Below are 27,297 nucleotides of genomic sequence, written 5' to 3'. Positions count from 1 at the left end.
GCCGAGCCGGGGGAGGGAGCGGAGCGGGGCGGGGACGGGGCGGAGCGGGACGCGTCTCGGGCGCGGGGCCTGGGCTCCGGGCGCGGAGGGAGGATGCGGCGGGGGAGGCGACGGCCGGCACCACCGAGGAAGGCAAGGGAGGGCGGGAGCGGGGCCGGGGCGCTGCCCCTCGCTGCGCTGGGCCGGTCCCGGGGACGTGGGAGGCGTTACCGCTCCGCGGGGTTGCGGCGTGAGCACCCTCCGGGGGCCCGGCCGGCTCCTGGGCGCGACCGGGAAAGTTCGGGGGGCGTCTCCCGGCCGTGAGGCGGCGGGGCGGCTTCCACCGGGGCGGGAGGTGCTGGCGGCGCGGGGCTGCTGCCCGCCTGCCGCGCTCCTCCGTGGCGGCGGTCTCGCCGTGCCGAGGCGCGGTAGCGCTGTGGGGGAGGCCGAGGCCGCCGCCACGGGTCCGGCGCTCGGCGGGGCGGGAGGGGTGGCGTGGCCGGGTGACCCGGGGGGCCGCCCGCTGCCTCGTCCCGGCGGGTCCCGGGCTGCTGAGGCTGCCGTCGGGGGGCGCAGGGAGAGGCCCGGCCGAGGCGCGTTCTCTAGAACCTGCATCCCTTGGGACGGGGGCGAGTGGCTGGCAGCGGGATTTGGTCAGGGTCTGTTCACCGGGGGTGCCTTCTCAAGCTGGTCGTCGTCACTGTCACATCCTCACAGCCCCGCCCTTCCTCATCCTCTGCGCGTGTTTTCTGGAGTCGTACGGCAGCTCTCGGGGCTGGCTGTTCCCCAGACACCCTCACCCCACTCTGGGTTTAGTGCAGAGCACTGCCAGAGGGAGCTGACCCGCTGCACGCTGCCTCCGCACCAGCCTGTGCCCCAAACCCGCTATATCCCGGTACATGTAAGGAGACCCAGGGAGCAGCCTTTTTCATGGATGGTTGTTTCTTGTTCCTTTCAAAACTCTTAGTATCCCAAAGTATGAGCTCTCACAAGTCAGCACGTTGCTTATTTAATGTTTCTAGATGCTACTAGAATGCAAATCGATGGATGTTTCTATTCAGATATTACTGTTCAAGTACCACCATTAAATTATTAACTAATGTATTTATCTTAAGGAGAAAATGTGCATGCTGTTATTTATGTTGGGTTTTTTTAATATGTTTTCAGGTAGTCTGATCCTAGCAAAAATACTGGACCAAGGGCATGGGAATCTGAAGACCTCTGTTTCTCCCAGAAGAGGTGAAGAAGCTAGAAATAGTAACGTTAAAAATCCTTCTGGAGGGATTAACCTGTAAAAAGCATGTGTTTACTGATAATATGGAGTGAAAGGGGGTTCATTTGCAGATGAAGAAAATGGTCACCTGGAAGGTGCTAATGACCAGGCGTGATCTTCTTTCTCAAATCTGATATGTGAAGTGATTTAGCCTTAGGAGGTTTTCCTTATCATTTTCATAAAATTTTATGACTATCGGATTTGTCGCTTCGGGTTAAATGGAATGCTAACCAAAGTTTTATCTTAAATATGTCCACTTTTTGCAAAAACTGAAGACTTACTCCTTTCAGAAGCTCTGTGTTTGAATGAATTGTGCACCAGTTTGCAGCCCCACTCATGTAAAACTAAATAAATGAATCCATATTATAGTTTATCAGCTTTGTTACTTGGGGTGTAGGCAAGACTGTTCTACTTCCCCGGGGGGGGGCAGGAAGGAAGATCAAGTATCTTCTTGAAATCCCTGTGGAACTCACAGAAATGCAATACTTTGTCACAGCACATTTTATAAATTACAGTGCTTGTCAGTTTAGAATGGTTTTCTTTTTCAATTTCATATTTTTTCAGAGTCCAAAAATTCTTTGATCCTTTGCCTGCCTTGCAAAATGGCGAAAATAGTTACAAAGTAGAAGAAAATACACATTTTTATTTTACAAGTGAGTTAGAGAACAAGATTATTTGTATTAAATCAATGTGATGTAGGATTTTCCCCTTTCATGAAGAGGAAGCAGAATTGTATCAGCCATTGGTATTGCTCTAGCTAAAGAACAATAAATAATGCAAAGAATCAGTGGATATAATTACTGTGTGCTGAAGTTTAGTGTGCTGTTGGATTTTTTTTAACTTTTTTTCAACTGAACCTTCACTTCCTGTTTATTGATTGTTTCCAGTGATAAAATAGGAAGGAGAGATGGGAAACCCAGAAACCACTGGAGATGCATATGTTGCTGTGATTCGTCCAAAAAATACTGCTAGCCTGAATTCTCGTGAATATCGAGCCAAATCCTATGAAGTAAAACTATTTATATTTTTTTATTTATTAAGATTTTAAAAAACAGTGTTATAGTAAATATATAAAATAAAGCAGAAAAGAAAATACAACAATAGCATTGCTTAAATAATGTCTATGTACATCATATATCTACTATGCATTGTCCCATCCTTACAGTATTTGAACACTTTATGGTTTTGTAATGTAACTTTTCAGGGCCTTTTGCCCTGCAGGCTGCCCAGTACAAGGGTGCAGCCTTGTTTTACTCTCTTTAACCTTACTGTTACGGAGGTCATTCTGACTTCACCGTCCTCCTCCTCCATATTCAATACTTTCTGAATTTTGTTACTGCTTTTACAGTGGTACAATAAATTTTTTAAAAAAATGTTCTGTACTTGTTTCAGTTGTGCTTAAACTCCTTTGGTTTCATTACTGTTTGAAAGATTTTGTTGCTTGAAGTTCCCATTGAAGGCCAGAAGAAAAAAAGAAAGAAAGTTTTGTTGGAAACTAAACTGCAGGGAGGCACTGAGATAACCCAGAGCATCTTGGATTATGTATTAGAAGCCACCAAACCAATTTCACCAGCCAATCAGGGTATTAAAGGTAAAAACGTTTTAACCTGATTTATTGTTGATAGCTCTATAAAAATATTTTTTTAATTAAATGGGCATGGAAAGGTTGTGCTAAAGCATGAAATTAGTTTAAAAAAAGAAGGTGTGTTTTGAGGTTCATCAAAAAAACCCAAGCCAACTGTACAGCTAAAACCTTTAATTTGCCTGTTTCCCTTTATCTTCCAACTCTATAAAATGCTTACTAAAAGATCTTTATTAAGTGAAACCTTGCCTGTCTGTACTGCTTCTTCACCCCAAATTGAGACTTACAGCTAAACTTCTGGTAAACCAGATTGGCTTTTTTATGCTTAAATTCAGCTAAAACTTGACTTAAACTAGTGAATTGAACTTCTAAAGTGTGTTCTGAAGCTGGCATTGTTTAGTAGACATGAAAATATTTCTGGCATAACTGTATCACAGATATAATTTGATTAATACGTTTTTAATTGCTGTTGCATAGCTGGTCTAACAAACAACCTCACGCTTGTGCTGACAAAAATTGTTTTAGCCAGCATATTTCATTTCCAGATTGGTATAAACTCTACTGACTAAAGCACTTTTTTTGCTGCGTACCTCATCTCTGCTTTGCAAGTAAGGTTATACTGGGAAGGTTTGTCAGTGTGGACAAGACAATGTGGTGCTAACAATTGAGAAAAGGGGTAGCTGGTTGCACGGTAAAGTGTTGGCGGCTGGCAATAACTGGAGTCGGATGGATTTAACAAAGCTAGTGGAGCAGCAAACATGAAATAATAGCATTAATGCATGTTGAGGAATGCCTAGTAAAAAGAAAAACTGTTTCTTACACAATTTAGAGAGTTTTAAATTGAGTGAGACAGACGGCCCAAGCATTAATATGCATACTTTAGTGTGGCCACTGCTAAAACATGCAGCTGATGTCAGAAAAGGAAACAAAACGCTAGATTCTGTAAGGGTAGAAGGGAGGATAACTTAAAGATAGGTGATTTGGGGGGTGAATGCTATGAAAAATCGAGTATAGAAAAGTTGCTATGAAAAAAGGGGTACCGTCACATAATTTTTCATGTTAATGGATTATACATATTTATGTTCCTTGGTTTTTTGCATGTATTTAGATTTTCTTAGCTTGCTTTAGATTATAGCTTATAATAATCATAATTTTTTTCTTCCTAGAAATTAGGAAGGTTGAGTCTGGTAAGCTTTCAGATAGCCAACTCTGGACTGTTTAGGTATTTTTTTTGTTTTGTTGGTTACTTAATTATTTTGTTTTTTTTTAATACTGTGCTAGGAAAGCGTGTAGTGTTAATGAAGAAGTTTCCTCTCGATGGAGAGAAGGCAGGCCAGGAGGCATCACTTTACATTGTTCCAACTGTTGTGAAAGGTAACGTTGAACATAATTTCTGAAGTTGCACCCATTTTGGCAGAAGTTCAGTTGAGGGTTTATTAAGAATTTTTATGAATATGCTATATGGCTTTTTCTGTATTTAAGCATTATAAGTTACATTCAGGTGGAAACCTCTCTGAATACTTTAAAACTTGAAAAAGTTACTTAAAATTAAAGAAAACCCCTTGTTTTTAATGTATTGCCTCTGTAACAATAGCACACTTCTGTTTGGAGCTGTATTTGTTCACTTGATTATATTTCAAAACATATGCGTTAACTTGTATAGAATTTACTGAATGCAAGTGTAAAGAAGCCATCCTATTCAGTTCAGTGTTGTTTACTCTGAGAAGAATGCTTATTGAAGTCTGTAAATGGCTTTGTTTGATTAAGGAATGGTGAATAAGGTCTTGAAAAGCAGAGTAAATTGGTTGTCAGGGAAGTAATTTTTTTTAAAAAAAGTAAATGTCTGTGTGCTTTTGGAGAAGCTCCTTCATTTTTGCCTTACTGATAGGCCTTAAGGATAAAAACTAGCAAATGAAAACCATTGTGGGGTTACCAGTAGCAATAAATACCTCTTCTGGTCCTGAGCCCTATTCATTTTTTTCTGGCAAGGGTATACATTTAACATTAATTCCTCAGATGAAGCTGATCACGCTGATGGGATAGTAACTGAACACCTTAAGGTTGTTAAGGCTACCCTGTTGAGTTGTGAATTATGTTTAGAATTATGTAAGGATTGTATGTAATTTCTATCAATTAGCATTTGGAAAAAAATTAGTTACTCTAGTCTAAGGTTAGATTATGCTCTCGGTTAGTTGGGGGTGTGTAACTACAGAAGATCCAGGAGGGAAAATAAGATTCTTGTTATCGATGTGTCTTCAGAGTATGTTTTCTTTTTAGATAATACAAAATACGCATACAGTCCTGGATGCCCTGTGTTCTACTGTTTACAAGACATCATGAGGGTCTGCAGTGAATCCAGCACCCATTTTGCTACGCTTACTGCAAGAATGTTAATTGCCTTGGATAAGTAAGAAATGCCATCAGTGAAAATATATTAAAATAGAAAAGAAAATTTGTAGATGTAGCATATAGTTTTTATAGCATTCTGGTGATTTAAAAGGAAATCACTGTGATACCATATTATCTTCTTCATGTTTATCAGAAACTGAAACCTTGACAACATATTTCTCAATCTTTTTTAAAATCTTTTGCAAACTCAAGAATGGTGTGCTTATCTAAAACAAGTGGCTTTCTGGAAGTTCTTGCTCACAGTGAAGATTTTGTAAAATCATATAAAATACTAATGATAAATCTTCTGTAAGTGACTTAATTGCCATCTGTAAGAGTATTTGCCAGAGTGTAGTAAAAATATCCCGTTAATTGTATATCATTATGATTTGCATTTAAATTAAACTCCCATTTACAAAGGGAGTGTGTATGCCCCAGCCATACAAATTTATTTGCAGTAGGGAATTAACTTTCAGAAAGGTGATTAGTTTTTTAGCCAGCTTTATAGTAGTTTGAAAATTGAGTATGTGAGCAGTTTTTTGGTCTTTTTTATGTACCCTTAACAAAGAAATACTAGACCTACTTAGGTATGAACTTATTTGCATTAATAAAGTTAGGTGAAACTCTTGGCTAACATGAAAAGTTACAAGTTTCAAGCTATTACCTAAAAAGGTCCCATGTGTAGGGTTTTTACAGTTTATTAGTAGAGTTATAATATTTCCAAGTATACCATTGTCCCAGTTGTTATTTGGTACTTAATGAGTGCCTTCAGACTCTAAGCTCTACTTAAGATGTTTTACCAGCCTTACAATTGTGAGAGAAACCGTGGAAGTATATTAGAAAATAGTTTACATTGATTATTCTCTATGTATGTAATCTGAAACAACACTTTTCAAAGGTTCAAACTACCATAAATAATTTATCTGCCAACTGTTAGAGAAAATGCCTGAAAATACTTCAGAGAGACAAGAGGGTGTTCATAGCACGATGATCACAATTTTACAGTCCTCCTTCCCAGCAGGACTATCAGTAAGTGAAGAGAACACAGCTTTTGCAGCACATGATAGCTTGGATCTGGGATTTAAAAATCCCAGCCTAAGCATACACACTGAACTGTAGGCCATAATTCTGCCATCCTTACACGTGGTTCTGGGATAGACAAGGTCCAAACGGTCTGTCAGTGGATCTATCTTTCCAAAGTATGTACTTATCTTTCTTCTATGGCTAAATCACTAAAAGGAATTGATTGTTTTCCAGCGAAGTACATGTTTATCTCAAGCTTGTGAGAAAGTATGTGCAGAAACCTTAAATACAAACCTGGCTTTAGACTCTTAGTTAAACTGTGCCCCATTCAACATAACACTAAAATAATTTAGCAATTCAGTGAAAATATATTTATCAAAAAATCCTGAGCCCTGTGTTACATTGCATATGTGGCAGGAAAAAATGCAGCAGTTGTACAGTGCTGACTTTCCTCTCTAGCTCAGCATAAAAAGGCTCTAAAGCCCTTCTATACTGTCAGTAAGAGCGCACTTAGAAGAGAATAACCTTCAGCACAGGTTTGTGAAAAGACAGGTGGTAGTCTATGTGAAAGAGACTTGGCAGTTTGGAAACTACCAAAGGACCTTCTGATTTTCGCTTTCCCGCCTCTCCCTAATGAAACTCATGAGTTAGAAGGCTTAAGTCAGCACAGATACTAAAACTTCAACTCACCCTTAAACAAACTGCTTTAGTTTCAGAATTTGTATGTTGAGGGTAGGAATACTGATAAACTGAAAGTAAATGAAATGGTGACGTGTTGGTGTGGTTAAGTGTTTTGGCTATAACCAATGTTACTCTTACCTTAGGTTATAATTTCCTTTGAGAGTTTGCATCTGCAGGAAGCGTGTTTGAGCAAATACATTTGCTTAATTATATTTGGTTAAAAAATGTCATGTTTGGGGATTACTTCAGTGCTATAAAGTTGGCTGGGCACATTATAATTAAAATTATTTTTTTAATTAAAATGTGTGGTTTTCATACATGCAACCTTTAATCAAACAAAATAATGGACAGGCATGACCAAAATAGTTATTTTCTACCTGAAAATTAATTACTTGCCCATTCTCTCCTGCAGGTGGTTGGATGAACGGCACACCCAGTCTCACTCCATCCCAGCTTTATTCAGACCATCTCCTCTTGAGAGGATTAAAACAAATGTAATAAACCCTGCCTATGCTATAGAACCTGGTCAAACGGAGAGCTCATTACACATGGGTTATACTGCCCTGGAAATAAAGAGTAAAATGCTAGCACTGGAGAAAGCAGATATGTGTATCTATAATCCTTTGTTTGGATCTGACCTTCAATATACCAATAGGGTAAGAACTATATTTTCATTTTATATTTGTGAAACATACATACATTTTCATTTTGCAATTCATTCATTTATTTTATATGAGTGTGTGTTTTATGTTTAATATGATCAGATTTCTTTATTAGACACTTACTGCTAAACGTTTTTTCAAATGCTCACATTTGAACATCATTCTCTTTAATTATAAAGTGTTAACTGTCATAACTTTGGTTTCAAGAGAATACCCGGCCTGGATGGGGGATTGTTTAGCCAAATCTCAGTAAGATATTTTTTCAGTTGTGTTTAAATTATGTCTTCACAGGTTGACAAAGTGGTAATAAATCCATACTTTGGCCTTGGAGCCCCAGACTATTCAAAGATTCAGATTCCTAAAAGAGAAAAGTGGCAACGTAGCATGAGCAGTGTCACAGAGGACAAGTATTATGTTACATTCCTTTTTCATTAACACATAATTTTGTTATATTACAGTAGCACTTAGTAGACTTGGTCAGAATGAGACTCCTTTTTTAGGCCTTTAACTGTATTTAAATTCTATTTGAAGTCTTTAAGTACTGAAACACAACAATTAAAGGATGGATCAAGAGAAGTTTAAATTATAAACATTAGGGAAGCATTTCTTAGAATAATGAATACAGCTGTGGCTTGACTACTGCATGACGAAAATACTAGTTGTATGAACACTGGCCCATTTTAGCTGCATGAGCTTCATTTTTATTCTTCATGTAGATCTACAGTTAGTGCTATGTTAGTAATGTTAAAAAAGTTGATGTTCTCAACTACTGAAATATTTCTGAACTGTGTTTTCCTCCTGTTTCCCCTTTCAATTCATAGGGAACACCAGTGGGTAGATGATTTCCCTCTTCACCGTAGTGCTTGCGAAGGCGACTCTGATTTACTAAGCCACCTTCTGGATAAAAAGTTTTCTGTTAATCAGTTAGATAGTGACCACTGGGCACCTATCCATTATGCATGCTGGTGAGTCAGATAAATATAATTTTGCCAACCAAATGCATTCTTGCTATCATGATTCTTTAGCGCTAATCATTTATCGTACAGACTCAAAAATGAGAAATGAGAAAAACTCTAGACTTTTTACACTTTGATTCTAATATATGTTAGTGTTAACCTTCTGAAGAGAAAGATTGCTTCAGGTTTTGAGATGATTTCAATCTGAATGGTTTCAAAGACCAGGTGTGGAGATCATATCATCAAACACTTACCAATTGCCTCTTACATCTGTCCTGAAGCATCTGTTCTAATGCCTATTGGAGACGCTGGGTCTAGTTTAGTGTGGTAACTTGTACAGTCTTTGTTGGTTAAAAGCTTTGAGCAGTTTCACAGCACAGCAATAGCTGAGCATGCTGAGCACGTGTTGGTGATGGTCAAGCTTTCAGTAGGAAGTGATGTACAGAGGTCGACTTGTCTGACTATAATTCTGGGATGATTTAATCTGTAAGTGCTTGAGAGCTTTTCTCAGTTGTAAAAATGCTTTTGTCTTTATGCAAGTTAGTCTTCTGTATTTGTAGTAGTGTCTGATGATATGAATAACATGAAAATCAAGCTTGGTTATAAAAAAACTTACTTGTTTTTTAGTTTTTGTCAGAAAGTTTGCATAAACAGTATACACAAGATTTATCAGTTACCGGTGTTAGACTTAAGAGTCTTCAGGATCCATCTACATGCCAATCAGAAGCTTTACTTTGATTCTCACAGAGAATAATTTTTTTTTTTTTTGGGCAAGGCTGAGCTCTGTTTTGCCATGACTGAATTGCTACAATTACCCAAACTTAGCTAGTTTAAAGCAAGGTGTCTGTAATGAATCCAGTAGATGATTACTAGACCAATAGATAGCAAAGAAGTGCAGAACTGATACTAATTTCTACAAATTTACTAATGTTCCACTGTCTTTGGTGTAATTTCAAAGCTAAACTCTTGATCATGGAAATACACTTTTCCATATTTAGGACTATCTGAAAAAAAGATTTTATTTTACATTTGCTGTGTCTGTTCTGTTTTAAACCCATCTGTAGGTATGGAAAAGTTGAAGCCACTCGAATGCTGTTGGAGAAAGGGAAATGCAATCCAAATCTTTTGAATGGCCAACTTAGCTCTCCTCTTCATTTTGCTGCTGGAGGCGGGCATGCTGAAATAGTACAAATTCTACTAAATCATCCAGAAATTGACAGAGTAAGTTCCGTTTGTGTATAGAAAAAATAGTTTTAGCAACAGTTTCTAGCTTGTGTATGTGAACTGTTCTGTGTCCAGATCACAATGTGTAAATGAACGATCCTGTTGAGAGATTACCAAAAAATGGTTAAATGTGTTTCATTACCTCCACTTTTGCCATTGTATAGCAATGAAATGTTTGGACCCTAGGATCAAGGATTTTAATTATCTCAAAAACTGTGTAAATGCTTACCTATCTCCAGTGAAAATAATGTATTATCAGTGTTTCTGTTTGTTTGTAGCACATTACTGATCAACAAGGAAGATCTCCACTGAATGTCTGTGAAGAGAACAAACAAAATGAGTGGGAAGAAACAGCAAAACTGCTGAAGGAAGCCATAAATAAACCTGTATGAGTTTATTTTCTAAATAGGTTAAAGTTAATATTTAATTTACTATTTAATCTACATAAACTTGTAGAAGAGCTAGGCTCATTTATAGCTGTTATTGGAAATATGCAGTATACTGAAAGTGTAAATATTGACAAACTGACATTTTGTCTCTTTAAATGTTTCTGTCTATATTTATTGCTCGAGAAATACATGTAAGACTTTAAATGTGATGTTTTGATTTATTGGTAAGAGCATCACATCACTTACCAATTTTATGTCTACTTTTCATCATACAACCATTAGCTTGCTTTATGCATTGTTGTATGTTGAGGAGCATTCAGCTGGCTAAATGTAGGCTTCTACAAAATAGGCTTTACATCAGTTAGTCAGTGTAGGCTTCCTTGGCAGTCAGTGGAGATCTAGCCAGGATAGTAAAGTTTATGATGCGATTCCTCTCATCCTGAAGTAGATTTAAAATTAGCAAAATGATATAAACCCCACTTGTTTCTTTTCTTTGACTTCAGGTGCAACTTGTATCTCTGTCGGTAGGTGGCAGTAAACTTGTCAATCTTTCAAGATGTTTTGAGTTATCTTCATTTCACTCTATATGAATGAATCTTCCAAAATAATTAATGAAAGAATTGACCTCCTTTATTTTAGGGATCTTATTATCCAGCTGATCAAATGGCAGCTGAATGTCTAATGACTCTAAAAGACTAAGCACACATTTAAAGTAGATTTCACAGTGTAATAGGTGATATTATGTTGTCACTTATTACTATTGAATTAATACATTAAAATTAAAAAAAATATATAGAAATTACTGCAATAGGAGTCACGGTGACTACTGCAGCAAAAATAGACTGATTTGCATTCCAGCCTTTTCAGTCAGTTGTCATTTTCCAAGGCATTCCTTTTTTTCCTAGAAGTTTTTAGGACTGATGTCTCCGTTCTTGACAATTGAGTAGGCTTGAAGAAGGGAAGTAACAAATTCCTGCAACTGTTTTATTCAAGCAGCTGAAACTTTTAACCTGTTAGAGAGATGAACACAAGGAATTTCACTGACTTATGACTTGTGTCTGTATGCTTTAAGCACCTGATTTAAGTTTAAGTACATCTTTTAGGAAGTGTACTCTGGGCCCACATGCAATTCATTGAAAGCTATGGGAGTTCTGAAGGGGAAAAATTATTTATTAGCAGTAATATTATACAAATGCTAAAAGATCTTAGTGAAATTGTATTCTTACTGTATTGGGATCTGTGTAAAGGGTGGTGCTTCCCTCTGAAAAATCAGTCTTTTTAGTGTAGACTAATGAGGGGAATAATTTATAACCCGCCAGTAATAGTGAGGTGGACATTTTGGGATATGCATAGGCAGCTGAGCCCAGATCCCTCGGGGAACTTTTAAATGCCTACTTTGCTTTTGAGTTCAACAGAAGTGAAGTCCTCAAAATATCATCTTTCTTGTAGTTATTGTGGTAGAAGCACGGTCTTGCATAGGACATGAAACAGTTTTGACAAATAGTAAGTATGTAGGAGTTGTGCAGTGTTGTTCTTCTGAACAGTGTGGATGTTGCTGAATTATGGTAAAATTGCTTTCCTCTTCAGAAGCACCAGCAGAAAGGATTTTAACAAGTTCTTTGTTTAATATGTTTAAATTTTTATGTAGTATGAAAAGGCACGAATTTATCGTATGGATGGGTCATATCGCTCTGTTGAGTTGAAACATGGAAACAATACTACTGTACAGCAGATAATGGAGGGGATGCGTTTGTCTCAAGAAACTCAGCAGTACTTCACTATCTGGATCTGTTCTGAGAACCTCAGTAAGTAACAAGGAAGATTGTCACACCTGAGAGTTTATCATAGCTTTTTTATTTCTGCTTGCCTTTAGAAAAAACCAATATTTTCTTAGGAAAATAGGAAACATGCTCTCTGACAGTTCTGTATTACCCTCTTTCTATCAGCTTTTAAAAGACATTTTTAGGAGTTAATTTGTATCTAGGCCATCTTGTTAATTCACTTTGCCCCTGCTGGAGACTCCCTAATCCCTATAGGTCTCATTCTTTATATCTTTTGCATAGGGAATGAGACCAGCTTTTCTGTTTTCTCTGCTTAAACTTTCCTTAAACTGATCCAGTAGATCAACTGCCAGCCTTTACACCCTGATGGCTTCAAACTGTGCTTTCAGAGCTATAGAGAGCTGCTCCATTGTAGCTGTCATTTTGGGTACCCCCAGTAAGTCTGACCTTGTATCACTGTGGCATCTAGAATGTATTTCATCTAGGAAGATGAGGCTAGTCCAGATTGCCTTTCTGTTCAAGGACACTTTGGCTGTCATAGTCTTTACTGCTAACTTACCCCAATTTTAGTGGTATTTTTCTGCCTAGAGTATGTGAACTTGGATGCACATAGTTCTTTTTACCAATGTTTAATCTATTTAAAACTAGTAATTAAAGCCGATTAATGTTTTTTCATTAGGTCCTTTAATCATATGAATTTTGATGTGTTTTGCACTAAAATAATTTTTGATAAACAAGTTTTTAGATGGGAGAGAGTTCTGATTCAAAATGTCATTACATTTGCTGTATTTTTTTCATATTTTTGATCTAAATAAGAAGTATATTATAGTTGTAGCCTGAGATATGTAGCAAAAGATAAATAGAATCACAAAAGAGTCAATGATTGTGATTGTGTTTTGTAGAAAATGTGGTAAACAGTACTGCTGCAACCAGATAGCTATGGGACACATCATAATGGATTTACAAAGCACAATTCAGGTCTTGTGGGATACTGTGTTGACAGCACTATTAACACAGAAGTCTTGTATTTAAAATTTTATTTACTGATGTCAGTCTTCCACTGAAGTAGCATTTGTTACTTTTTTAAAAAATCTATAAATACTGCAGGAAATCTTTTCTTCATTCTTTTTTAATCTTTTTCTCCCAGTGTCATGTCATTTGCCTTTTTACTTTGCTGTATGCCATGTGACTACTGTAACCCTCAGTGGAACTTAGATGTTAATGTCTGGAAGAGAAAGAAGTGTTTGAGTGTTGAAGTCTTGCAGCTTGTGCCTTTTCTAAATATGTATTTCATATTTTACTCAAATCATTGATTGCATTTGAGGGGAAGAGCTCACTGATATATTTGTTTGTTTGAAAACAAGTGATTCTCCAGATATTTAGCTTAAGTTTGAAAATCAGCTTCTGATTTACAGCTTCAAACTGATGAACAAATTTCATTATAAAATGTATTTTGCAGTTCATTGTGTACAACTGTAAAGACCATAGTTTTCTTGTTTGTAGGATGGATAATGTTTTTCTGTGTTTGAATGTAGGGTAGACAAGTTCATGAAAAGATTATTCTCAGTGAAAAGATGTTGCACTATAACATGCCCTTTAAAGTTTTAAATATAAGGAGAAGTGTCACAATGTAAGAGCCAGGGCAGTGACGATGAGCCAGAATCAGCCTTCTAGTTTCTCACTACTAGAAAACAGCCAAGCAGTAGTAATCACAAGGACAGGCAGGGTAAGTGAATGAGCCTAACTGAAGGTATGGACTATAGTACATAGCAGGACTGCAGTCCGAAGCTCTGTATTGATTTCTCAGCTCTCATACAGACAGAAGAGCAGGAAACATTGAATGACTGTAGCCTGTTAAGAATCAAGACATTTTGCAGATAAAAAAAGAATGTCTGTTCTGAAAAATGTATGGTTTATATATATTAAAAAATGGCAAATACATTTATAAAATAAGCTATCTCTATGTTTTTCTGCCAAAAATAAGATTTTTGGACTTTATATTTCCCCATAATAATTGAGACAAGAGTCTCTAATGTTTTATTGTTGTGTTTTTAAAGTCCATCTTCATATTCCATTAAATTTTTAAATACAACTTCACTCTTGAGAAGCTGAAAATAACAGAGATTCATCACTAATGCATATAGTGAATTGATGCTGAGAGTTTTGTCAAGAAATCTGTATTTTCAAAACCTTTTATATATAGCAGTTTAGAAAACATAGGGAAAAATGTTTGTTAATGAATCCTCAGTTTCAGGTACTCTGGTTTTGGTGCAGCATTTAATCGTGTGTGTGCGCACTCTTTCTGTTTGTTTATTTAGAAACAAAATCTGTTATTTTCCAGGCCTCCAACTGAAGCCATATCACAAGCCTTTGCAGCATATTCGAGATTGGCCTGAAATATTCACTGAACTGACAAACTTGGATCCTCAAAGGGAAACTTCACAGCTTTTCCTGAGGAGAGATGTGAGACTTCCACTGGAAATAGAAAAAAAGGTCTGCACTTGGAAGTGATAGCATGAAATCATGGGCAGAGTCAGAACACTTTGACTATCAACACTCGCTGTGTCTAATGACTGTAGTAATTTCTAAACTTAATTAAACTGGACCTCTCCTCTCCTTTTCTGCAATAGTTTGAGTCTTCAGGTTCATCCCTCCCTCCCTCCTTCCTGCCCTCTCTTTTCTCTCTCTTTTTCTCACCTTCCCAACTGTTTGGTTTATCATAAGTCTGTGTGCCTCAGTCTCTATCTGTCTGGCATACAGCTAAAAACAACCTGCCCAGTTTTCCTTCTCTTCCTTGTGCTGTGATTTTTCAGATATTTAACTGCTCAATTTCAACAGGATTATTCAGACATATTATTCAGAATGGATTCATGGGGAGGGGAAAAAAACCCAGATGTCAGTTTTTCTGGGAACCTTTTGATTGGGCATGGTATGCTAGTCACCTTTAATTTGTAAGTGTGTTAGATCAGTGAAGTCTTGAATTAAGTCAATTAAAATATGTAATTTTTTCTATTGCAAAGCATTACTAAAATGTACACTTCAGTCAGGATCACAGCTTTGTCTTCTGTCTCTGAATCAGTGAGAAATTATATTTTTAGTTTCTAAGCTCATTTTCTTTTACAAATAAATTATATTATTTAAATATTTTTAACAGATTGAGGATCCATTGGCTATTCTTATCCTTTTTGATGAAGCCAGATATAATTTACTGAAAGGTTTCTATACATCACCTGATGCCAAGTTGATCACACTGGCAAGTCTGCTTCTACAAATAGTCTATGGAAATTATGAGAGCAAGAAACATAAACAGGGCTTTCTAAAGTAAGTATGTGTGTTTAAAACTTACGGGTTTAGATTTAGTATTTTTAGATGGCACTCACTATGGAACTCTCAAATTTTAGGTATTATATATTTATTATTTTTCTAGATCACTGAGTTCTAGTTCAGAGTAATCGCATAACCCTCACAGCATTAACAGAAGCTGGACATGGGGTCTGAAAAATATATTGATCTTAATTATTGCAGTCCCAGGCAGAGGGAGATTGGTTCTGTATTCTCTAAGTCTATACTGAGATACAATAATACCAAAATGGGTAACAGTATTCATGTGAATGAAGGGTTTTGACAGGACTGAGACTTTGGACAGTGTTGAGGACACCTCTTACTATGTCCAGTTAGACCAACTTCTGGGATTGGCTTTCCTCCCTCTCTGAAGAAGACAGACCATGCAGAGATATTATTTCTGTTCTCTCGTTTGTATGTGAATTGCTATACTAAATTGGTCAGAAACATAGCACCAGTAGGGCTCTGCCAGATGGTGCTTTTATCTCCCCTTCTCTCTGCTTGCCAGCACAACAGTAGCTGAGCTCTTCTGGGATATGGATTTTTCCTCCCACGTACATTTTTGCAGCAGTATCTGAGCACATCAGGATTCCAGTTCTCTATTGTGTGCACCTTCACTACATGCCCTTCCATCTCCACCTCAATTCATTCATGTAACATCAGCTGTGCTATTCTGGAATGCTGCTCTACTTCCCATCTCCTCTCATTCACAGCATCAACTGAGCTGTCTTGGCTTGACTTTTTTTGGTTGTATTCTCCACCATCAGTGAGTCAGGGTGCGTTTTCTGCTACAGCTATTCTGATGTAAGTGTGGGCTGCCTCTGAAAGGGCTGGCTGTACTGACTGCACTTGCTCATTCCTTCCTCTTCCTGCTGTTGGGTGTAGAGGCTGTACCATTACAGAGCGAGCTAGGTGAATGAGCTCACTGACTGGAAAACTTCTGGGTGAGCTGTTCGGTAGGTTCAGCTGGTGACCCATCTTGTCCTGCAGTTACACAGTTGGTAGATCAAGCATAAGGAGAACTGGGTTTAAGTGGGACTGCCTACCTGCAGGAGTGTGCAGTTAAATGCAGCTGGGTTTAATACAAAACCCCCCTGCTGAATCCCAGCAGCTGCAGGGCGGTGTTCCTTTCCACACTGAGGCAAATCAGCAGTGTGGTTCTGAGTTGATCCTGCGCAATGGAAGTGTTTTGCTCTATAGACAGGACTACTTGGAAAGATAGTTTGGGCCAGATAAAGAGCCTCATGGACATTTAGGCATGCTTTCCACCAATATTCAAATGAAGATGTTGGAAAATATCTTGGCTTGTTCTTAGTCAGACAGATGAAGAGATTCATATTATGAATTTTTTTGTAGTTGACATAAATGTTTATTAAAAGACTGGTCATTTCAAAAATACATCCAGGCTGTTTGTATGAGAGTATCCTTGACCTTAAAGATCTGGATGCATTGTCCTGTGCAGGGTTTTTGCTTGGTAGATCATATGTGCAGTTACTGACAAACATCGTTTAAAATTACTAAATAGGTTGCGTCACTGGGTTTTTGAGACTATCTTAATTGAGCATAAGAGCAAAGTAGTAAAGGCTTCCTTTTAGTGTTTTTTGTTTGCTGTGGTTTGGGTCTTTTTTAAAGGGCACTTTATATAAATAACTTCACTTTCATGTCATGCAATATATAACTTTCATGTGGAAATTAATTGGGCCAGGTCCTTGGTGGTGCTGAATACAGCAGTGAAGGGAAGAGTATCTATAAACTGTCATCTTTTTGATATTCTGGTGTAAATGGCTGTTCATACATAATTTTGGCTTCAACACTGGAATTCATCAAACTGGTCTGTAATCAAGAAAGAGTGTTCTGCTGCTGGCATTTCCTCTCCCTGCCGTGTCTGTGATGCATGACACAAAGTGTAGAACATAAAGGTGGATCTCCCTTAACTGAGAATTACACTAGATCTTAGGAAGCCTTAGCTTACACTTCAGGAAAGCTGCTCATCTGATGAGGCAAAATAGAGTAGGAGCTGACTGTCCAGCTCAGTACATGACTTGAAGATACAAATTGGCAGACGTTGTTCTTTCTCCTTACTTTGTTTAGTGAAGAAAAACTTTTTTTCTGCTTTGTTTTTCTGTTAGTGAAGAAAATCTTAAATCTATAGTACCAATCACTAAACTAAAAAGTAAAGCTCCTCACTGGACAAACAGGATACTTCATGAATACAAGGTAAGATAAATAATCAAATAGTAGAAAATGCTGTGTTAAACATTTTTGACAGTTTGGTTGTCAGTTGATGAACAAAAATACTGGTATATAAAGCTAGAAATGTGTATGTGCTGAATGTTTGGGATAGGTTGTTGGAATGCTGTTTTTCTTGTACAGTTACAGTTGATCTGTTTGTTAGAAGTAAATATAATTGTCATCTGTTCATTTATCTTTGTGTTAACTGTGTATTGGGGATACTGCCAATTCAGGCATACATATAAAAAAAATCTACTCTGACTTCTATTTTCACATCTGCTTGTAGCAATAGATCCATAAGGTCCTTTTTGCCAGTGTAACTTGTATGTTAGGGATCTGATAGTGCTGCTGATGGGCGTGTGCGCACACACACGAACTCCTTTGACTAGGGCAGTTAATTGAGCAAAATTTTTAAATGTGGATAAGGGCTGCTTCTGTAAAAGACATCTAACTGAAGCCTGTGAATTCCAAGCAGGGTCAGAGGCACCTGAAGATTAAATTTGTGAACTTTGTAAAAAATTGCGGAAAAAGTGAGGTGTGTCAGAGGGAGAACCGTAGCAGCTGACATGCATCACTAAAGGTAGCTGCCAGGAAACACTGCAGAGGCACCCAGCAAATGTTTTCAGGCCTTGCCTCTCTTTTGACTTGAGGCTACTCAATCATAAACTTTATCTTGGTGCCTACACCTTTTTTGTTAGAAACCAGCAGATCATTCCTGTTCTTTCTAATACAGATGCAGGAGGGGATGGTGGTGTAAGACTATGTATGTCTTTGTAAGACTATGGCATAGCAGAGTAGTCTGTACTCAGATGATACGTAAGAATGAGCATAGCTTTCTTGATTTCTGCTCTTAGGCCATTATTTTGGGGGGTGTGGTATGGGGGAAGGGGAAAGGAGTTGCAATCTTTTGTTCCAAAGATATTAACATATTTTACATTTTAAAAATGGCTGTGTAGAATTCAGGTAAGCTGTAATGCAGGGTGTGGATCCACAGAGGTCGGTATCATCCACCACCCCTGCAGTCACGGCCCCCTAACTGTTGAAGACTTGTGTTCTCTCTCGTGCCTGTGCCTCCTCATCTCATGTGTGGCCCAGCCAAGTTTTTTGTTTGTTAGAGTACCTTACATCGGTCTGTTTTGAGGTGGGAGCACTCTAGTGATTCTTTGTTGTGACTTTACTGAAGAGGAAGAAACAGATGCCTGTCTCCTTCAGAATGAAGGCTCTACTGAAGAAGAGAAGTCTGTACCTCTATTTTGCTTAGAAAAGAAAAAGAATATTTTTTGGGGGGAGGCACTTGCTCATCTTACTGAATTGGACCACTTATAAAGGAGGAAGAATGCTTAGTTTTAAGGATTGTGATGCATTTAGTGTCAGATGGGTGCATAGCTGCTTATCCCTGATGAGTCTGACATACTTCTGGGAGGCACAAAATTGTGGGGCCCTGCAGAGGTTAAGTGTCAGTGGTTCAGATTTCTGAGGCTCGTACAGGTGTCTGCTTTCTGCCTTAGTCTCTTTTGCCATTTAGGCCTTTCTGTGGCTCTAAGGTTTAATTTAGATGTGGGAAGGTGGTTGCTGGGAGAGCACTTTGTGAATACTCCTTTAGTGGGAATTCCACTAAATAGTGGATTTTCTTCAAATAACCACAACTATTTGGGAAGACCTGTTGATTGCCATTGTTCCTTTATTTCTAGAATCTCAGCACCAGTGAAGGTGTAAGTAAAGAGATGCATCACCTTCAGCGCATGTTCTTGCAGAATTGTTGGGAAATTCCTACTTATGGAGCAGCTTTTTTCACAGGACAGATATTCACCAAAGCAAGTTCAAGTAGCCATAAAGTCATCAAAGTGTATGTAGGAGTAAATGTAAAAGGGCTGCACCTCCTCAACATGGAAACAAAGGTCAGCTTAAGTGAATGCCAATGATAACTTAAGCTTAATTCTGTTCTCTTAAATTCTTTGTGGTAGTAGTCATTTCACAACTGTTTAACTAAACTTGACTGTGAAGATTTCCAAGATTTTAAGATCTTTATAAGGCACTACTAATAGAAAGCCTTGTATTTTTCCACGTTACTACTTTGTAAGCTATAACTAGATTGTGGGACGTACTATTCTAAGTCAGAATCCTGTCTAAATAAATGAAGGAAAGTTTGGTTTGTAAGTATGGAGAATATTTTCTGAGTGACAGTTTTGTACATTTCATTGTAGGCTTTACTCCTCAGCCTGAAGTACGGTTGCTTTATGTGGCAGTTGGGAGATGGAGATACATGTTTTCAAATTCACAGTCTGGAAAACAAAATGAGCTTTATTGTGCATACCAAACAGGTAAGCATTGTCATTTTTCATCCTTTGTCTTCAATTATTTTTTCCTAAACTAGATACATGCCTCTTCTCTCTTGAGATTGACCACCCTTGTACAGTATAAAAGCCCAGGCCAAGCCCCCACAAAAATGATCTTAAAACTTTCTTTTTAGTATTTCAGAATGTTTGCTTGTTTTCCTAGCATGTGAAGACTTTAGGGTTCGAAATACATAAAATGCATCTGTAATCATTAGGGTAAACCTTTTTTTAATTGAAACTGCTGCATGTGCCAAATCCCTTGGACTCTTAAGGACAATTCCAAATATGATGAGAATCACAGAGTTAGAGCTGGTAACTTTGCTATCAAAACTAGAAGAGTTTGAGATTAGATAAAACTGAGGATCTGTGAAGTCAGTGTTATAAAGCAACTTCACTGCAATTGCTGCCAGCAACTTTTGATTGTGTTTGTGGATGTCTGATGGAAAATGCTTGTTTTACCCGTAGTCTACCTCAGTGGTAATATGCCATGTTAACATGTGTTGAGACAAAATTACAGCTTTGAGTATCTTGCAGACTTTGACAGTAGTTGCTTTAGATTCTTACATATTAAGGTAGAAGTGATTGAATATTTTGAAAAACACTTTCTGATAGCTGAGAAAAATCTAGGTTTTATCTTCCTTTTTTCTAAAATGATGTGACTTCTAACATTATTCTTCTGTACTTCCATTTGTCATATACTTGATTTCATCATAGTTCTGAATTTCTGATGGAATTTAATTGTATACCTTTTATATAGGCAGGTCTCGTGGTAAAACTTCTGATGAAGTTAAATGGTCAGTTAATGCCAAGTGAAAGAAATGAGTGATGGAAATGAACAATAGTTATGAAACAGCATCTGATGGCTAAGCAAAAAACAACTTATCATAATAGAAGACTTCCATGTACATGAATTTTACACAATAGAAAAATCAATTTGTACAGTTTTTAACTTTGTACAGAAGCTGCATGGTTTATTTTTTTAAAAAACTATATAACATATCTATTATTTTTATAAATATTTTTGTGTTTCGTATATAAGCTGTTGTAGGGCTTGAGCTTAACCAATAAAGCTAATGAAATGTAAATGGTTTACGGAGATGGACGAGCATGAATCAAGTAAAGCTTTTGTTCCCAGAGGACTCCGGGACTACCAGTGCCGTTAAGCAAGTCTCAGTTAACCTGTTTACCTTTCATGTCGTTTGGTGGAACATCAAGGAGGTTGTGTATGTTACCGTATTTTGTAGACAGACACACTTTATTTTTAAGACACTGTTAATAAGTATGCTTAAAAGACCAGTTAGACCTTTGAGCAACTACTTCTGATAAACTCTTGGTTTTTATTTGGTTTCAGACAAACATTATAGCTGGCTTTATTTTTACTCTTAACTCTCTCATACTTTGTATTCATATTTATTCTAAAATATTGCATGAGGATGTCAAAAGGGAAATACTTTAAATCATTCAGAAGCCATATTAAATGTTTAACGTGCTTGTTTTTTTAAAAAAATGGATTTTTACTTTTGCTGTGCAATATAAAATCTGTATATGGAGGAGAGGGAGATACAGATTTACAAATGAATCTTATTCAGAGGACTTCACAAAGTTTAATAAATCTTACCCTGGCTTGCAACACATAGTAATGAACACTCATATAGGAGGTACAAAGTTATTTCTGTTAAACTAATTTTCCTCCTGATTACTTGCTTCAGTTTCTTGAAGCTACAAGCAGTGCAGGATGCAGGAATGAAGATCTATATTGCAAGGAAGTCAGATACAATTTGTGTAATTACGCATACTGCCTGCTCTTTGCAGAGTCAGGATTGGGTCTCAACAAGTTGGATCCCAAGTGTAAGGTGGGACCATATGCAGTCTGAAACATATCCTTGTACATTAAAATAGTCTTCATAACACAAATCTTTAAAATTTCTGGTTGTATTTCAGGGTTTTAAGTGCACTTGGCTGTTTCTTCCATGTAAACTGCATGCTAAAACAGTGTGCAATATTTTGTAAAAAAAGTTTTAAAATATAAAAATTAGCACTTGCCTCTGAGTTTTCAAATAAAAGTTAAAATAAATGTTAGGAACTATGCTGTTGTGTAGTAACTTTACTCATACCTTACTACTAGTAAGTGCAGTTTAAGAAATTAAAGTAGTAAGCAGTTAAAAAAAGGGAACAGGAGACTTATATTTTGTAATCTTCTTAGCAAGCTATACTTTTCTACTTAAACTTCACTGGCATAAATAACAGTAAATCTTCATGGGTTGTTAGATTTTATTTAAGGTAAATAATGCAACAGTCAGGTCCTTCATAGCGCATCCTTGCTATCATGTGGCACCGGTATCAGAAATACACTTCTCTACATAGCACTTTGTTAGAAAACTAGAGGAAAATGTTAAGATATGTGTCAGTTGCATATTTAACAATTAATATGCCTTATTGCTGTATAGTTCTTTCTGCTAAATTCTTATTTATTACTACCTAATAAATTGTTTGCAACAAGTCATGTTTGTTGTTTTTATTATTGCAGCCAACATGAAAGTGCCATCAAATGTCTTACCAAGCAGGTGTTATTACCAAAGAGCAGTAACAGGCTCATCTTTGCAAGGTTTGTAGGAAGATCATCAGAGAGGATCGCAGGGAGGGTCCCGTGGTGACTACAAATTAAGGTAGTGCACCTAGGGAACCACTCGGGAATTCATTGGGAAAACTGGAAACTGTTAATCATGGCAAACGAGAAGTTTGCAGATATTGCGTGTCAGTGGAGTCATTAAGTAGTGAGAGCTGGGTTACACAGCTAGCAGGCTTCTGGCACCTGGGTATGTAGGAGTTTCCACTGCGTTGCTGTGACAAGAAAGGCGAGTACAATCCTTTCATCTAAAAGTGGGGAAATGAAAAATTGGGACAGAGAAATCCAGCTCTGTAGAGACAGAGCACTAGTAACAACCTTCCTCTCTGTACCAAACAGAAGAAATTGAAAACAAGCTCCAAGAAAGGCAAGTCTGAAAATTATGCCTTTTTAAGCAAGAGATACTCAGCTCAACTCATACAGCTTATGTAAGAAGCACTTTTTTTATGAGCGAGTAGCAGTATAGCTGATGAAGCAAAGATTTGAGAGTGGAATACTCCAGCCAGGCAATGTAAGGCAAAAATAGTAACTGAAAACCTAAAACTGTGAAAAAGGGCCCAATTTTATCAAGTGGAATAATTAATCATCAGACTAGCGTGCTGACCTGAGGATTGTTCACCTCTATGTGCACGGGCCTTGCTGTGGGTGAGGAGTGGACTCAGCTAATTCTGGGTGCCTTTTGCTGTGGTGAAGCGAACCTGCATGATTTGAGGTTAGTGATAGGCCGAACCGTGGCAAAACATTACCAACAAACTGGACTCTGGCCTTAAAACTGATGGACTCTGGGGTGGCTCCAGTTCCTGCTTCGCACCCTCCAACTGCAACAGGGAGGAGGCACCATTGGCTGCTGTCCTGAGGGGAGCGGCAGCGGCGCTGGGGAGGCCACACTGTCTCGGCAGCAGTGGGTCTTGGTGTGGTGGCGGCTGAGGTGGGTGCCGAGAAGGGGTGCTAGCCTTGCTTCCCCCTGGCCAGGAGCTGTTGGAGTTCCAGGTCTGGTTCTGCCAACGGCACGGGGAAGGCAGAGGCTTGTCCAAGGGGAAGGCCTTGGTCCGGAGGGGAACGCCTCATGCAGCCCAGGTGTCCTGCTGCTGCTTTGTACAGGGAAAAGTTACTCTAGAAAGTCAGGGTTTCCCTACCATTGTTAGCCCAGGGCTAGATCTGTTGAAGGTTAAACTTTTAGAACAACGTAGCAATATTATGCTTAGGTCAAGAAAGACGTTCTTTGTATATGTTAAAGCCACAGGCATCTCTAATCAGAAAAGCAAGTAGATAGCCTTTGAGCAAGGACATCCTGGAGCCATTAGACCTTGAAGAGGGTACATTGCCAACCTGGCAAGCAAACTCAAGGTCCAGGTATCCTTAGCTGAACTACCCTCATTATAATACTAAAAATCATGCCTATAGGTCAAGAAGACCCTTGCCCAAGTGAAGACCCTTCCCCTGAGCATGCATAGTAGTAGAAGTATTGTGTCAGCAGTATTATAATTGTATGTAAATTACTAACCAATCATCGTAGAGAGGATGGACTTGGAAAATCACTAACTCTGCAAGTTTTGTGTATAAATATAGTGTGAAAAGCCCTTGGTGTGCTTGATTGTGGGAAACCACTGAGCACCTAGGTTTGCGCAACCATAAAATAAATAAGCAATGCCTCTCCTGAGTGTGTGATGATTGACCTATTGCACACTGGGTGACAAATCCGCTTTTCGGACAACAGATGTGCTTCAGAAAATAGGTTGTTACTGAAAAAATGCAGGTACAAGCTCAACAGAAATGACATACATGGTCTGCAAAGGTTCTGCTTGACCTTAAAGATTTTTTATTAATATGAGGGAAGGATATTATAATTAATTTTGTACAACTTTACCCTGTCAGCAGAAAGACTTGTATTAAAGGAACTAGGAAAATATTTATATCTATTTGAGGGACTCGTGTTTGAAGACTTACAGAGTAAGATGGTATAAATCTGCCTATAAGGGGAGAGGAAAAGACCAGCTAATACCTTTGGTTTGTCAACGGGCAGTCAAGTGAGGTTGGGAAAATACTGTTTATGATGATACATCATCAGTAGCAGGAGAACTAAAGTTTAACATAGTAAATTAAAGTTTAAAGCAGGAAGAACATGCAAACACAGCTCTAGAGAACTGTAGAACGTCCTCTAAGCTGAGCAGTGTCTGTTGTCTGAGACAGGTTGGGCTATTCTATGAAATGTCAAGCAACAAATCGCACATTTCTGATACATGTTTTGTGATCTGTAGTCTATTGTCTGGAAGAAACAACGTATTAAAGTAGCAAGCACTGCAGTAAAATAATCCCTTTTTTAGGGTTAACAGAGAAGTGGGAGTTCACAAATGTGGAATAAGCCTAGATTTTTGTCAAGATGTCTTACAATTGCTAGCTCAGTCTACTAACGTTAATACATATTATTATACATAGGTTTCACACTTACAGTTTGATTTCTTAAAAAATACTGATAAGAACCAATTAGCAACACAGAAAAATGAACGATGCCTCTGGAGAAGGAAGAAGATGAAATTCTAAGTGGTCTAAATACTAAAGGACTACACAAAAGCTTTTGTGAGATTCCCGTTGTTACTGATGCCAGAAAAGCTCCATTACGTTCATCAGGGAATCCTAAAGTAGCCAACCTAACTATGAAAAGTGTGAGTGATATTTCACATAAAGTTCCTAAAGCAGCTGGCAATGAGGAAAGCCATAAAATGACTGAAAATAGATCAAGAAGTGATTTACCTGAAAAAAAGGTATGAATGTGAATTCTCAGCTGAGATAAATGCTGCCACGGTGCCTCAAGGTGTCTCTGAAACAGGTGTGAGAAAACACACACTACTTACATCAGCTGAAAACGAGTTCTTCCAGAAGCTGTCAATGGAGGTGCCAGACCAGACATATTACTAGCAGCAATAGATCCTGAAAGTGATGAAAATGGATAAACATATATGTTGCCTGAAGAAAAAGATGAGACTTTCACACAGACTAAATGATATAGGGAGCATGCCTCTGCTTGCTTTTGAAAACCAAAATTTAAAATATTTGCTCTTACACAACAATCAAATAAAAACATTGCATTCAAATACAGGTAATCTAACTGATCTGGAAATCCTGTTACTTGAAAGAAATAGACTGACACTGTTGCCACCAGAAATATCCATACTTCATAAACTGATGGTACTGAAGGTCAGTCACAACCAGTTCTCTATCATGTCTCCCTAAAGAATTGTCAAAGATCCTAAATGTTAAGGAACTCTTTCTCAATCACTGCAACACTGATTAATTTCCTTTTGCATTGGAAAGCCCTGAAACTTTAGAGCTTGCAGGCAACAAGAGAAAAACTTTACTAGATACCATAGTAGACATGAAAAATTTGAAGGTACTCAACATTCATTCCACTCCAATCTCAGTATTCTCAAGGGTTCTTTGCTACCTTCCTCATCTAGTAAAACTCAAGCATATGTTAGAATTCGATTCAGGTTTACCAAAGGATATTAAAGAGCTTAAGGAATGACAAGAATTTTCAATTAGTAACAATAACCTTATATTTTTGCCTGTGCAGATTTTCTGGTTGGCAAAATTTTGGTTTCTGAACCTTGCAAAAATTTATTCAAAAGCATGACAGATAATCTTTGCAACTGTACCATGCTGAAACATCTAATTATATATAATAATCAATTAATCCAGCTTCCTGCTAATATTCACAGACTTAAGCATTAAAAGGAGATTTTTTTTTTTTTAAGTAGAAACTGACTGGACTCACTGGATGAACAAATATTGCATTTAAAAGACCTCTCCAAAACAGAGTTTTATGCAAACACATTAAGCTATATTCCTGCTGAATTACAAAATTGTACATAGGTAACCAAGGCTGACCTCAGCAGTGTGCTCTCAGTTTCCAAATGCATTGTGTGCTCTATTTGATCTTAAATCCTTAAATCTTAGTGGCAACTCTATTTCAGAAATAATACCTGGAATTTCTGACATTAAAGATTTGGGGCATCTAGAGTTAAACAAAAATAAACTGTTCTCATCTTCTGCATGCTTGTGTGGCCCTACAAAATCAGTTTACTTGGATGTAAGTGAGAATGAAATCACTAGCATGCCAGCAGTGGTGTCCCAGGTGAAGGCTCTTCAGGTACTGCTGTTACTCCATAATAAGTTTGACTCATTCCCTGAAGAATTCTGTTCTTTAAAGTGTTTGAAAACACTTGACATTTCAAATAATCAAATAAAGAGCATTCCTTTCCAGATCAGAAATCTGGAAGCGATCAAATACTTAAATGTACCAAACACCCAGTTTGGATCTTTTCCTTTTGAAATATGTCATCTTTCTTCACTGGAGACATCGACAGTGTGTTATTTAGTTGCTCATTAAACTTTCACTAACTGAAACAAGAAAAGCTATACTGCATCCCTGATCTCTTATAACAGAGAAAATTCCTTCACATTTCTAAAATCCAAAGTCTAATTTATTTTCTTTTTTTAATACTAAGGAACAGAGCAAAACAATCTCCTGATGAGTAATCTCTCTTTTCACCAGAAATTGCAAAAATCAGTATTTCATACCTGATTTCAGAGAAGGTTCATATTTCTTTATATTTTAACTGTGGTTATGATCCTTTCCAAGGGCTGGCTTGCTTCAGACCCAGGAGCAAAAAGTATGCAATCTTACATCCATTTCTCAGAGAGCTGTAGCTTTAGTTTCCACAATAATTGGAAACAGTTGAAGTTCCAAGAAGGAAAATAAAAATTAGAAAAGACCAAAGGGAGGACAGAACCAAAAAGAAAAAAAATTGCATATTTCACTACCT

At 37.8% G+C, this 27,297-nt stretch overlaps 1 protein-coding gene across 1 annotated transcript; it reads left to right on the top strand.

Annotated features, from left to right (window-relative positions):
- Positions 1 to 45: 45 nt before the first annotated feature.
- Positions 46 to 22,351, top strand: KRIT1 (KRIT1 ankyrin repeat containing). The gene is made up of 18 exons (XM_074835496.1): positions 46 to 132; positions 1,147 to 1,218; positions 2,140 to 2,261; positions 2,684 to 2,843; positions 4,116 to 4,208; positions 5,112 to 5,241; positions 7,339 to 7,582; positions 7,880 to 7,995; positions 8,410 to 8,553; positions 9,609 to 9,765; positions 10,047 to 10,154; positions 11,806 to 11,962; positions 14,280 to 14,431; positions 15,093 to 15,259; positions 17,410 to 17,497; positions 19,204 to 19,410; positions 19,717 to 19,833; positions 20,606 to 22,351. The coding sequence occupies exons 3-18, from the start codon at positions 2,160 to 2,162 to the stop codon at positions 20,672 to 20,674; spliced, it is 2,211 nt and encodes a 736-aa protein (XP_074691597.1). The 5' UTR covers positions 46 to 132; positions 1,147 to 1,218; positions 2,140 to 2,159; the 3' UTR covers positions 20,675 to 22,351.
- The last annotated feature ends 4,946 nt before the right edge of the window (positions 22,352 to 27,297 follow it).

The sequence above is a fragment of the Strix aluco genome, chromosome 1 (genome assembly GCF_031877795.1).
Source record: "Strix aluco isolate bStrAlu1 chromosome 1, bStrAlu1.hap1, whole genome shotgun sequence".
Classification (NCBI taxonomy): Eukaryota; Metazoa; Chordata; class Aves; order Strigiformes; family Strigidae; genus Strix; species Strix aluco.
This window is presented reverse-complemented; position numbering and strand designations above follow the sequence as displayed.

What these genes read in the sequence shown, in the direction of transcription:
- KRIT1 (XM_074835496.1), top strand. Translation starts at nt 2,160, where the DNA reads ATGGGAAACCCAGAAACCACTGGAGATGCATATGTTGCTGTGATTCGT. An exon ending in CACTGGAAATAGAAAAAAAG is followed by an intron (nt 14,432 to 15,092) that starts GTCTGCACTTGG and finishes TATTTTTAACAG; the next exon opens with ATTGAGGATCCATTGGCTAT. An exon ending in TTATTGTGCATACCAAACAG is followed by an intron (nt 19,834 to 20,605) that starts GTAAGCATTGTC and finishes CCTTTTATATAG; the next exon opens with GCAGGTCTCGTGGTAAAACT.